The 12,294-nt window shown below is 30.9% G+C and overlaps 1 protein-coding gene across 1 annotated transcript in view; it reads left to right on the top strand.

The window, feature by feature from the left end:
- LOC115883680 (organic cation transporter protein-like) overlaps window positions 1-11,755 on the top strand; it is a 59,367-nt gene extending 47,612 nt beyond the window's left edge. Inside the window, exons 6-9 of the mRNA XM_030902066.1 lie at window positions 2,525-2,788; window positions 3,123-3,317; window positions 8,334-8,447; window positions 11,416-11,755. Coding sequence (XP_030757926.1) covers window positions 2,525-2,788; window positions 3,123-3,317; window positions 8,334-8,447; window positions 11,416-11,642 — 800 coding nt within the window. The 3' untranslated portion in view covers window positions 11,643-11,755. The remainder of the gene's footprint in view (window positions 1-2,524; window positions 2,789-3,122; window positions 3,318-8,333; window positions 8,448-11,415) is intronic.
- Window positions 11,756-12,294: the final 539 nt, after the last annotated feature.

Raw genomic sequence — 12,294 nt, 5'->3', positions numbered from 1 at the left:
CCACTCAATAGGCGTGTCGGGTTTGCCAAACGGTTTCCAATGCAGTCGCTTTCTTTCGCATCTGTTATAGGTAATTTGTGTCGAAAGCGAATTTTCGCAGAAAACTGTCATTCTTTAAATATGACCCAAACTTTTTTTTAAAAGGATACCCTGTAAATTATTTGTTTTAATTTTATTTGCTTTGATATAAGCTTTCTAAAAATATAATATACTCTATACTTATTTGCATGAAGAATGTAAAAAGTTCATTATTTAAGTTTTTAACGAAAAAAAGTCAGTTTAAATTAATTAGGCAATCAAAACATTTCAAACAAAACTATTCCACGCTAGTTCCTCTCAGTAAAATTATTGCATAAGTGCATTAGAAATATCAATATGTAACTCTGATTGACAGCGTGTTATCTAAAACTCTGTAAATCACACGAAAATGGGACACCCTGTAAAAAGTGATGTTTTTTATAATTTTCCTTGTTTTGGTTTTTTTAAATATTCTATAAAGCTGTGTACGTAATAATGCATTTGGTATATATTAAGTTCGCAATGTTTAATAGTGATGTTTGCAGAAAAATGCTATTAATTACAAAAATATATATAATTAGTTTTTCCTGCTGTATATAAATTAGATTTTTTTCTAAAAACGTATTTTTTAATAAGTGGTACAGTTGTTTTTCAACCAGTTTCGAAGTCAAGGATTTTGAGATGTGAATTTTAATAGAATAAATGTAAACCACAACTCGTGCGAAGATGTTATTACTGTAACAATTATAACGCCATTTTTAGTAAATAGAAAATTAAAATATAGTATAAGTAGAAACTGTGTTTATTTCCTATATAAAATATAGAGTTTAAGATTTGAAATAGTATATAAACATATAAGATCTAGTTTTGTTAAATTAAGTAAAAAGTGACAATATACAGGGTGGTCCGAATTGTACTCCGGAAACTTCGGCAACATATTCTGCACATAAAAATAAGTAAAAAAGTTCGTATAAATGTATGTCCTAAAATGCTTAGTTTCGGAGATACAGGGTGTAGAAGTTTCATTTTTATTTCGATTTTTTCCAAATAATTTCTGAAGTAACGTCAATATTTGGGGGAAAATTTGTGTCTGAGAGTTTTTTAACATGAGAAATTGGATTTTGATGTCAATATGACTCCTACTAGTAGAGGGCGCCACCTACATATTTTTAACTGGTTTGAAGAGTAATAACTTTTTGTCTGTACCTGTATAAAACTACTGAGTAAAAAAATATACATTTACGGCGTTTTTTACGTGAAAAAGGTCTCTTGGTAAAAACCGCTACGAGTAATGGTTTTCGAGATATTTGGAATAGAAACTATCAATACCTGTCATTATTGACATAAATTAAACATGTTGACTAAATAGTTATTAGACTCAAATCATAAATTTGAAATGTTTTTGTGCCAAATGTTAAACAGAAGCTGTTTTATCATCATTTTTTGCAGAAAAATTTATGATTAAATTTAAAAAATAAAAATTTCCCAAATTTATTATTTCAGTGAAATAACTATCTACTCAACGTGTTTATTTTTCGTCAATAATGACATGTATTTACTATTTTCATTCTAAATATCTTAAGAACGGTTGCTCCTAGCGATTTTTACAAAGAGATATTTTTTACGTAAAAAGTCACAGAGATGTATATTTTTTAGCTCGGTAGTTTTATACTGGTACGGACAAAAAGTTATTACGCTTCAAAACAGTTAAAACACATATAGGTGGCGCCCTTTACTAGTAGGAGTCATATTGTTACCAAAATCAAATTTCGCATGTCAAAAAACTACCAAACACCAATTTTCATCCAAATATTGACGTTGTTTCAGAAATTATTTGGAGTAAATCGGAATATAAATGAAACTTCTACACCCTGTATCTCTGAAACTAAGCATTTTAGGACATACATTTATACGAACTTTTTTATTTATTTTTATCTGCGGAATATACTGCTAAAGTTTCTGGAATACAGTTAGGACCACCCTGTATATGTATGGTATTTAGAATTATTACTGTAGAATAACACTATTATACCGTATGATAAAAAATGGCGTGAAAGACGGCTGGGGATTGACGATCGATGATAATTTTAGCGAGGTCAATCTCTAGACATCATTTGTTAAAAATTGACATAAAGCTTGAAAACAAAGCAGAAAATTGACGCACATTATAGAAAGATTGAAAAAGAATAGAACGTTTTCAGACCCAAATATATTTCCAAAAAAAATATATTTTATCTCGAATTTAAAACTATACAAGCGCCGTTAGGAAATAAAGAAGAGCCCGGTCTTTTTTTATTTTTTAATGGCGGGACGTCTACAGCTTTACCTCACCAAAATTCTCATCGAATATCATTCCCAAGTCGTCTTTGACGCCGTTTTTTTCGATCGGTTTGTGGTTTTTACTATCGTTAGTTTAGAACATATCACCATTACAGAATAGCTCCAATTTAAATGAGTCACTCACTGTATAATCACTCACCCTGTAGATATTTTTTCCTTGTTACAGATGGTCAAAAAGAAAGGGCAGTGGCGGTACTGGAAAACGCGGCAAAACATAACGGCTTACCCACGAAAAACATCAAAAATGACGTAGACAAGTATTTTGTGCAGCAAAAGGCTCAGATGGATGAGACCAAGAAACACAAGGGAAATATAATGGACTTAATCAGGACACCTATAATGCGAATGTACACCATCGCCATCTGTTTTAACTGGATAGTGTGCGGACTGTGTTTTTTCGGAGTGTCTCAGTTTATTGGACAACTCGCAGGTTGGTAAAAATTCTATTTTGTAAATTTTATAAAAATGAAAAATAACAAACTACATTTTATTTTACAGAAAAATGTTCTTGGGACTTTTTGAAGAACTTTGTTAAACTGAACCAAATTGTTTATTTTTAATAGAACATTTCTTTTTCGAGTAATGAAAGATAAAAAAATTACTATGAAAAAATAATCTGGTCTATGAAAAAATGAACAATTTCCCCCATTTTAAGAAGTTTTTTTAAAAAGTTTCAAATATATTTTTCTCAGTCACTTTAAAAATATAGAGAAATTTTTTGTAATAAAATATTGTAACCATGATTGAGTTGATTTTTCTTTCAGGCAATATTTTCTTAAACGTCGTCTTGTCAGCGGTAGTCCAAATACCGTCCACCCTCTTTGCCTGCTGGTCGACCAAGGCATGGGGTCGCAAAGCAACTTTAATTTGTGCAAATCTTATATCAGGGATATCTATGATTTTGATTGGAATCGTACCAGCACATCCCACCTGGATTAAACCGGCTCTAAGCACAGCTGGTAAGATTATAAGAAAAACAATTTGATAATACAGTGTGGTGTATCGGAACATGGGACATAGGAAATACGATGTAAATTTTGAAAAGGTCAAATATTATCTCCTCAGATTTATGCTAAAGTTATACTACATTTTTTTGAAGAGGCGTTAAAGTTGTACTTTTGTGTAGAATTTTGTTTCATTTGGAATAGTCATTTAAAAGTTATTTGAAAAATCTACCTTCAAATTAGTAAAATTTATAATACGGTCCAGAAAAAGCTACAATTAAAATACCAGCAAAAATGTGATTGTGTCATTGTCAAATTCGATGTTGTTCACAAAAATTTGATGGTACCAAACAGAGTGATTTTGTAAAAAGTAATTATGAATTTCGCAACTTCTAAAAAAGTTACGACGGTTAAACGGCATTTTACTGTAAATAATATTCCCGCTGTGTTAGATAATATGTTAGCAGCTCAGTGGAAAGCCTATACCCAATGACTAAAGAATCCAAGGACAAATAACACCCGAGAGCAAATTGTGACGATGTCACCAAACAGTGCCGTGGCACATATTTTTCTTAACCTAGCTGTTTGAAGCAATATTTATATTTTTTGATAATTGTTTTGACTACGCCTATGGTGTATCATCCTAATTAATTACGAAAAAAACGTATTAAAATGTTAACAAAAGGTACAAAACTAGTATCGACGTATAGCACATATCAAGTACATATAGATGTTAATTGAAATGGAAGAATAATTATCGAATTCAATAAGAAAACGCTAAAAAGTTGGAGTGAACTGTTTATTTACCTATGAAACGTAACTCCTGGCTTTTTCTTATCGCTGCTGCTTTTACACTTGAAAGCTGAACAACTAATCACCATTGTAATAAAGTTTATACAAAGTTTACTACACACAAACTACGATTTAAAAATAGCTAAAATTGTCGCTGGTGTCCAAATGATGACTCATTGTTTGCCACCAAAACAAAAAAAAGGTGACAAAGTCTGCTGTAGCCCGTATAGGGGCGTTACATGTCCTTATATTCTTTAGTCATTGCCTATACCCAATGAGGTTATATACAGGGAGACGCTATGAGCATTTAAAAATGCTTTTTTAAATGCTCATAGCATCAAAATTTAAAGTGCTTGCGAAAAATGGTAACCACAAAACACATACACAAGAAGAAGTGCGAACACCTTGCTAAATATTGGAAAGTGAAATTGACGTTTAAATTTGACACTGTTGACAAGTCTACTGCTACTAGCGCCCCCAATTTCGCTTGTAGGAACTACGGACTAAATTGTCACGTATGGCGGGAAGTTTAAAAAAATAAAAATTTTATTTCTTCATTTATTTTTAATTATGACATACACAAAAAATACACCATTTTTTAAAAATATGTTTAATATCAATATCAAATATACAACAGAAATTAATTTCACCACAATAAATTAATAAAATTAAAAGAATAATGTTACAAGTAGATCAAGAGACAAAATTAATTATAACAAAACTGAAAAAAATGGCGTCATAGATGGCTTAGAAATAAAAGATATATCATAATTTTGAAAGTAAAATTATATGGGAAATGTCTTCGATCATCATTTTTAAGCCAACTGGACGATTATTTCAAACATACAAGCTGAGTTCGTTCATAGTGCTCTGAGAAATCTAGATAAACAAAGAATAATAAATTAAAAGTATTCCAGGGGAAAAGAGAGGAAAAACCTGTATCGTCTCTGATATCTGTCAGGGTATTGTTGAAAGTGTCATCTTTTTGCTCGAAGTTTTCAGGTCGATCAAAAAGATGACATTTACAACAATACTTTGCTGTAACTTTCACAAATATCAGAGAGAGTACATACAGGTATTGCCTCTCTTTTCCTCTGGGATGCTTTATATCTGTTGTTCTTTGTTTATCTATATTTCTCAGAGCATAATGCCGAACACGACTACAGTATATAATAATTTCAATATCCGAAGTGGAAAGAAAAAAGATCACCTTTCTGTTTTGTACTATGGTCCCTTTCTTCCGATGGCTCATCTCGTTGATATTTAGGAAGGATAAATAGGAAGGAAAATATAAAATTCAATTTGATTTGATGATCCTTTTCTGTCACCTAAAATCAGGAGAACGACAATGAGCATGTTAAGATGAAAAAAAAATTATCAACACTTACCTACACGTTAGTCCGAGGAGTTTTATTAAAAACCTATATATTTGCCTAAATAATTTATGTATTAAATTTGCAAAGCAAAATGCAGCGTGTAAACAAAAGAAATAAAATGGCGACAAGTCAACGTCAACGACCCGACAAGGAGAAAAGTGGTGTTCGAATAACAAATTATGGGTCACCAAAAATTGTTTTTGTCTCCTTTCAACGCACACTTTAGAAAGAAAAAGAGATGAACTGGAATACTGAAAGAACGTCAAGGCTTTATCTGTCACTCTTGTCAATAATTTATCGGTAAGGAAGATTCCTAGAAAATGGCTTGTAGTCAAGTTTTCAACCATTGCCAGTTCTCCCATAAGAAGTGTCGTCCACCTGATGGTAACACTATGGTAACACTGCGTGGCTTAAGCCAGCACCAATATGGCGGCATTAGCAGGGCCGGATTACAGAAACTTTTTTGAAAAATTTTATTTTACACAATATAACGACCTCAACTTTTTTAAATAAAAAATTAATTAATCAAAACAACTACAAAACCTACAATTTTTTCAAAAATATAAATTACAAGATTAATTTTAATGACTATATACTATGTATATTTAACGAGGAAACACAAAAAAATAATACACATTAAATAAATTAAATTTTATTGCTCACTAAATAACACTGTTTTGTTGCTAGTATGTCTTAAACTAATTGCCTTGTTTTTATTGATGTATCTAACAATAATAACCTTAACATTTAAAAAAAAAATAGAAAAAAAGCGGAAAATAATTAAACATGATTACTGATTTACCATAATTAACATTTTGATAATCATTAAAATTTAGAAATCTTAGGAAATAATTATTTATTTGAGATATTTTATTGAGATGTTCTGTCAAAACAGCTATCAGAAAAATGTTTCGAGCATAGAACACTACCTGATGTAGCTTGCCAGTTTCTCCTGTTCAGAAACTTCACCTAAGCTTCTCGACGGATGGGATTTATGAAACCTAAAAATCAGATTTAATATAATATTTATTTGATAAAAATTTTCTAAAGAGAGCAAAATTTATATACTACGTACTAAATTTAAAATGTTCTGATATAAAATTTTATTAGAATAATAAATGTTTATCAATAAATATAAGTCGTTAAGACTTTATCTGCAAAAAGTAAATTTACTTTGTTGATTTTATAATATTTATCTAAAAATTAAAGCTATACTATATAAAGTTTGTACATAGTATATGCTAGCAGATGCGAAAAAGGAATGTAAATAAATGTTTAAGTACAAAATCTTATTGTAAAAATAGAAAAATAAACCGTAGTTAAAAGAAAACTTTTAAATTTGGCCTAGCAAAATACTCTTTCCTGTCAAAAAAAGTATATGTAGTAAAAATAACAGATATTGTTTTTTTTACAAGAGTATTTTTTTTAAGAATTTTTTTTACAAGAATAGAAGTCGAGGCATGTTTTAATTACTTAATTGCCTCTAACAAAGTATTAAATAACTAAACACTTTATCAATATAGAAACACTTAATATTTAATTAATAAACGCATAACTTGTTAAATGGAAAATACGAAAATAATTTAATCAGGTCCTGTATTATGTTTACACTTACCTGTGAAATGCAATTTCAGTGGATTTCTTCCTCTCTACACGTTGTCGACTGCAACAACTACTTACAGCACACGAAGACATGTTCGGAAAGTCCAAATATTCAAATAAAAACACAAAAATAGTCTTGGAAAATTAAAAAAACACTCGCAGCAACGCACTTAACCTCAAAAACTGAACTGTCAAAATTGCCCAATATGGCGTAACTGGGTACATTTCTCGATAGCTTATGTCGCCTCCCCCCCTTATAACCTCATTGCCTATACCGAATAAGTTAACAGTTTAAAGAATAAACCGGAGGTTTGAAAATAAAGGGACTAAGGTATTAGGCACATGGAAGTGTGAAGACTTAGTTGAAAAAAAAAACGCTACTGAAACACTTTTGACCAAGTTTAAAATGTTATATTTTTTTATTTTTAGCCCTATTTTTTTAAATTTGGTATTAAATTAGATTAAATAAATAATTATTATTATGTCAGTGGCGGACATGTGTTCTTTTTATAAAAATATTCCAGTGATAACCTATATTCACATCACTGGTGAATCTCTCGACAGTTTAGCACGAAAATATGTAGGATTTATAGTAGGCTTTTATCTTCAAAATTTCATTCGAATCGCTAAAAGCACATGGAAGAAAATTATAATAAATCGAAAAAAAAATGAAGACTTTAACCCCCGGTAGCTACTAAACACCTAATTCTTATTTTTACGCGAGAAATCTCCCCACGAGAGATAGCACATGTTTTTTGAAGCACCCTGTATATTTTTGTAATTTTTAAAAAATACCAATCTACGGCTATTTTAGATAATAAAACTATTATTTGTTGAACTTGCATTCATTTATTAGTAAGGGTGAGTTAAATAAATGCAATTTTTTTAAAGCAAAATAACTCGGTTATTTTAAACTTATTTGAACAACGGCAAAGAGAAAATGTTTCAGGCAATGTTTCTTTTATCGAGATCTGTCAGCCCTGTAAAAATATTTGCACTTATTTAAGACTCACCCTGTATATATTAGGAAAAAGTCGCCTATACCATACCAGCTTCAAAATCGTACCAATGCAATGGCAAGACACCGTGTGGTATATTTAGTAAGCCAAGTAAGGCATCCAGTAATAACCTTTTTATAAAATTCTGTTTTTGTATCTCAATCTAAATTTACTTTTGTGCAAAACGTTACTGTTTAGGCTACTTTCCCCTAGTATTCTTTTGTGATGTGTAGTTTTTTGCAGATCTTTTATGCTTGTTTTAGGAATGTTTGGATTGGCTCTGGCATTTCCAACTGTTTACATTTACTCAGGAGAATTATTTCCAACGATGCTACGAAATGTTGGTGTGGGAACGTCATCTATGAGCGCTAGAATAGGTAAATATTCTGTACAGATCACAATAGTAACAACTAAACAAACAACAAACAGACTGTCAAAAACCCCGTGACAAACCGAAGATTTTTCTTATTTAACTCAATGAAAATCTTTCATTTTTCTCAATTGTAAGTCCTGAGAAATTTCTTCGTCTGTCTTAGACTGTTGGAGGATTCCCATTCCCATTCTTTGATCAACTTCGAATTGCTGGTTACTGAGTTGATCGCGTTTAGTGCTGCTTGGTTATCGGATGGCTATTTCCTGTTTTCGATAGTTCCTATCTAAGATAAATTGTACGCATCTTTCGATAGCATAGATTCCTGCCTGAATGATGGTGGGGTATTATAATCGCAAAACATTTTCCGATGCACGTCATCAATCATATCGACATTGACAATAATGTCTATAAAACTGACCAAATGAAATTTTGGCAAAACCGTTTAAATTTGTGGTATAATTTATTTAGGCTGTACTTAAACTGCCGTTAAACGGTAGCTTAATAAAATGCCGTTAATAAGTATGACGTCGTTGATGTGACGCATTTGACGGCTTTATGAAATATAGGAATTTTATAAGGACTAACCAACGCTATCCACCCCACCAAATAACCAAGTTAACCAACGCAACTAACCTCGACACTGATAAAAAATATAAAAAACAAATATAAATTAGTAAAAATCAACCAACCCCACCAAATAACCAACTAACCAATGAATTAACACCCTCCAAATAACCACGCTAACCAACCCGCCAAATAACTAAACCAATCCAACCAAAAAGAGTGAAACCAATGCAATAAGATCACGTTATAAGCAAAAAAAATATAAAAGAGTCTTGGTCGGCGTGAGATTTGAACCACGGACCATTCGCTTACGAAGCGATAGCCTCAGCCACTGACCCACAGGTGCTCTTGCAAAATGCTTAAGGCTAGGCATTACTTTCCGCCGACATGAACGACGTCACAATATCTATTAACGGCATTTTACTAGGCTACCGTTTAACGGCTGTTTAAGTACATCGATTTATTTAATATACCGAGCAGCTCTTCATTTTACTTTATAGAGCAAATGATTGTAACAGATATTTTATTTAGATTAAAGCTGCAAAAATTATTTTAAACCTTTGAATAAGAAGACTAAGGAAGGAGCATATCAAAAATCTTAGGTACACCGCGATGGGCCTCAAATATGGCCGACTTAAATTCCGGTTTATCAGTGCCGTTCTAATTTTATTTAAAAAATGTAAAACTATGATGTAGGGTAGACGTGGGGTAGACTCAATAATTTGTTGTTTTATTTTACGTTGTGAATAAATGTTGGTAGTTATTAAAATTGTTATAAAAATATATAATTCTAATAAAAATAGATAAGTTATAACAAGGGTTATAATAAGTATTTATTAACACAAATATCCGATACGCTACTGTAGCAGGTAAGTCAAATTAACGTATCAAAATTCTTTGACATCTGATCTTTGACAAGTAGTAAATAAAAGCTAAATTGCAAGAAAAATATGTAATTTAGTTAATTTAAGTGAATTTCATAAATGATCGGTTTACTACACGTATGTATATTATATAGTCACTTACTAGCGAAAAGTTGTTCCATTATTTTACTCAATTTTTGCCGAGATCTACCGCACGCTACACAACCAACTATTTTAGAGTCTTTTTCGATAAATCGCGATAGTGTCACTGTTAATTTAAGTTCTACCAAATTTCCATCTAGATTTACTACCTTTATACAACTATCAGTAGTAGAATAAATAATAAATAACATAAAATAAGCTCCGTAAAGACTGACAAATCCACAAAATTTCAAATCAAATTCAAATGTGTCAAATGAATCGTCAAACAGAACTGTCGAGGATCCCCACCCTAGAGTCCTTTTTCCGCCCACCATGCATGAATACATGGATAGCATAATGCTCCTTCCTTAGTCTTCTTATTCAAAGGTTTAAACCGAATTTTATTATCGCTATGTTGGTCACATTGCGCCGTTTTTAGCAAGGTTGTCCTTTATTATTTGACAATTATCCCAATGTCAGTCATTATTTTGTATAATATCGTGCTGTTGTTGAATCTTATTGAGTAATTCGCCATTTTTTGGCCTATTTTCATAGTATTTTTTAAAAATTGTACTATTAAGCACAAACACTTCTTTTAAGAACTAAATTTTCGAAGTTTTTGTATTGCATTTCTTGAAATTGTGTGTTGAAACTATGCCGAAGCATTTAAACAGTAAAGAGCTTATAGCTTCCCTGATAAACTATTTTGAACGAGAACGTGACAATAAAGGCCCTTTGTCCCTTTATTACCCTTGACTGCAGTCAGAGAAGTAAGTTTGATTGATAAGCACTTTACACCACTTTCGAAGTTATTTCTACATTAGTTTTTATTAAATTTTGTGATTATTACTATACCAGTTTATGCATTAGCACCCTCTTTCTTGTTATTACTACTTATGCCGCGTTGTATATCAATAAATAAATAAATAACCCATAATAACGCTTACAATAATCTTCATAATGGACTAGTTTTTGCCAATATCTAATAGTAAAATAAGCTATAAAACAAATAAATCAATTAATTACTAAAATATTAGTTATTAAATTAAAAATGAAACGTAAAAATATTTAAAAAATGATATAATAAATATATCTATTGTTTGTCACTTTTAAATTAAGATTCATCCCATAAATTCATCACAATCTGGCAGCAATGCAACACGTGCATCGGAAATTGTTTTGCGATTACCATATGTGCCCATTTGTTCAAAGTATTTAGTTTTCTGCCTAAATACTTCTATTCCTGCTTCGGTTTTTGAAGCATCAGTAGACGTTATGGTATGCTCTTTTAACCGCTGGGCAAATGTTTCTCCCTTCCAGTTCTTTTTTTTGACATTTGATTGAATTGTTACAAGTTATTAATACTTTGTATACAAACTAATTATTTATTCTATTGTATTTTAGGTTCGATGGTGGCACCTTTTGTAGCCTCCTTGGTAACTATAGAACAATGGATTCCTCCTCTTATTTTTGGCGTAGTACCACTTATTGGTGCACTTCTGTGCTTAAAACTACCGGAAACTTTAGATTGCAAACTGCCTGAAACTGTTGAAGAAGCGGAAATATATGAAATGAGATCTAGAGCTAAGAAGACTGAAAAAAAGAGAACTAACGATGTTCAAATGATGTGATAAATCGAGAAAAAATGTAGTAGAATTATTATAAAAGGTGTAAATGAACCAACATTTCGTTCATTTACACTCTGTATCATACTGACGATAGAATAAACTGAATTTTAAATGAAGTTTGATCTCCAAATCATTAATAATAGGATATACAGGGTAAGTCTTAAATAAGTGCAAATATTTCCAGGGCTGGTAGATCTCGATAAAAAAATGTATTTTCTCTTTATCGTTTTTCAAATAAGTCCAAAATAACCCAGTTACTTTACTTTGAAAATTTCCAAAAAAAAAATTTTGTTTAAATTTTGAGAACCATTGGATCATTTCTGGGTTTTCTTTCTTGTAAATTTAATATAGTACCTATGTTGCCATATTATCAAGAAATTGTTTTTTGACTAAAAACTCAAAAAAAAATTCCAAAAAATTCCAAAATTTGAAACTTTTTTTTTCGCGAAAAAACCGCGAATCGAATAATAATCGTGTTTCTGGGGTCGAAATATACTACCCTTAAAAATATTTGCACTTATTTAAGACTCACCCTGTATGTATATGAGAATGAATATCAACATTAAAGTAAATGTGTTCAAAAACCGGTCATTCGTATATGTTTATTATTATTTTTTATTCTCTAAAATTATTTTTGATACACCGGATGTTTCTG

This window comes from Sitophilus oryzae, unplaced genomic scaffold (assembly GCF_002938485.1).
Source record: "Sitophilus oryzae breed Bouriz unplaced genomic scaffold, Soryzae_2.0 scaffold_1974_pilon_pilon, whole genome shotgun sequence".
NCBI lineage: Eukaryota > Metazoa > Arthropoda > Insecta > Coleoptera > Curculionidae > Sitophilus > Sitophilus oryzae.
This window is presented reverse-complemented; position numbering and strand designations above follow the sequence as displayed.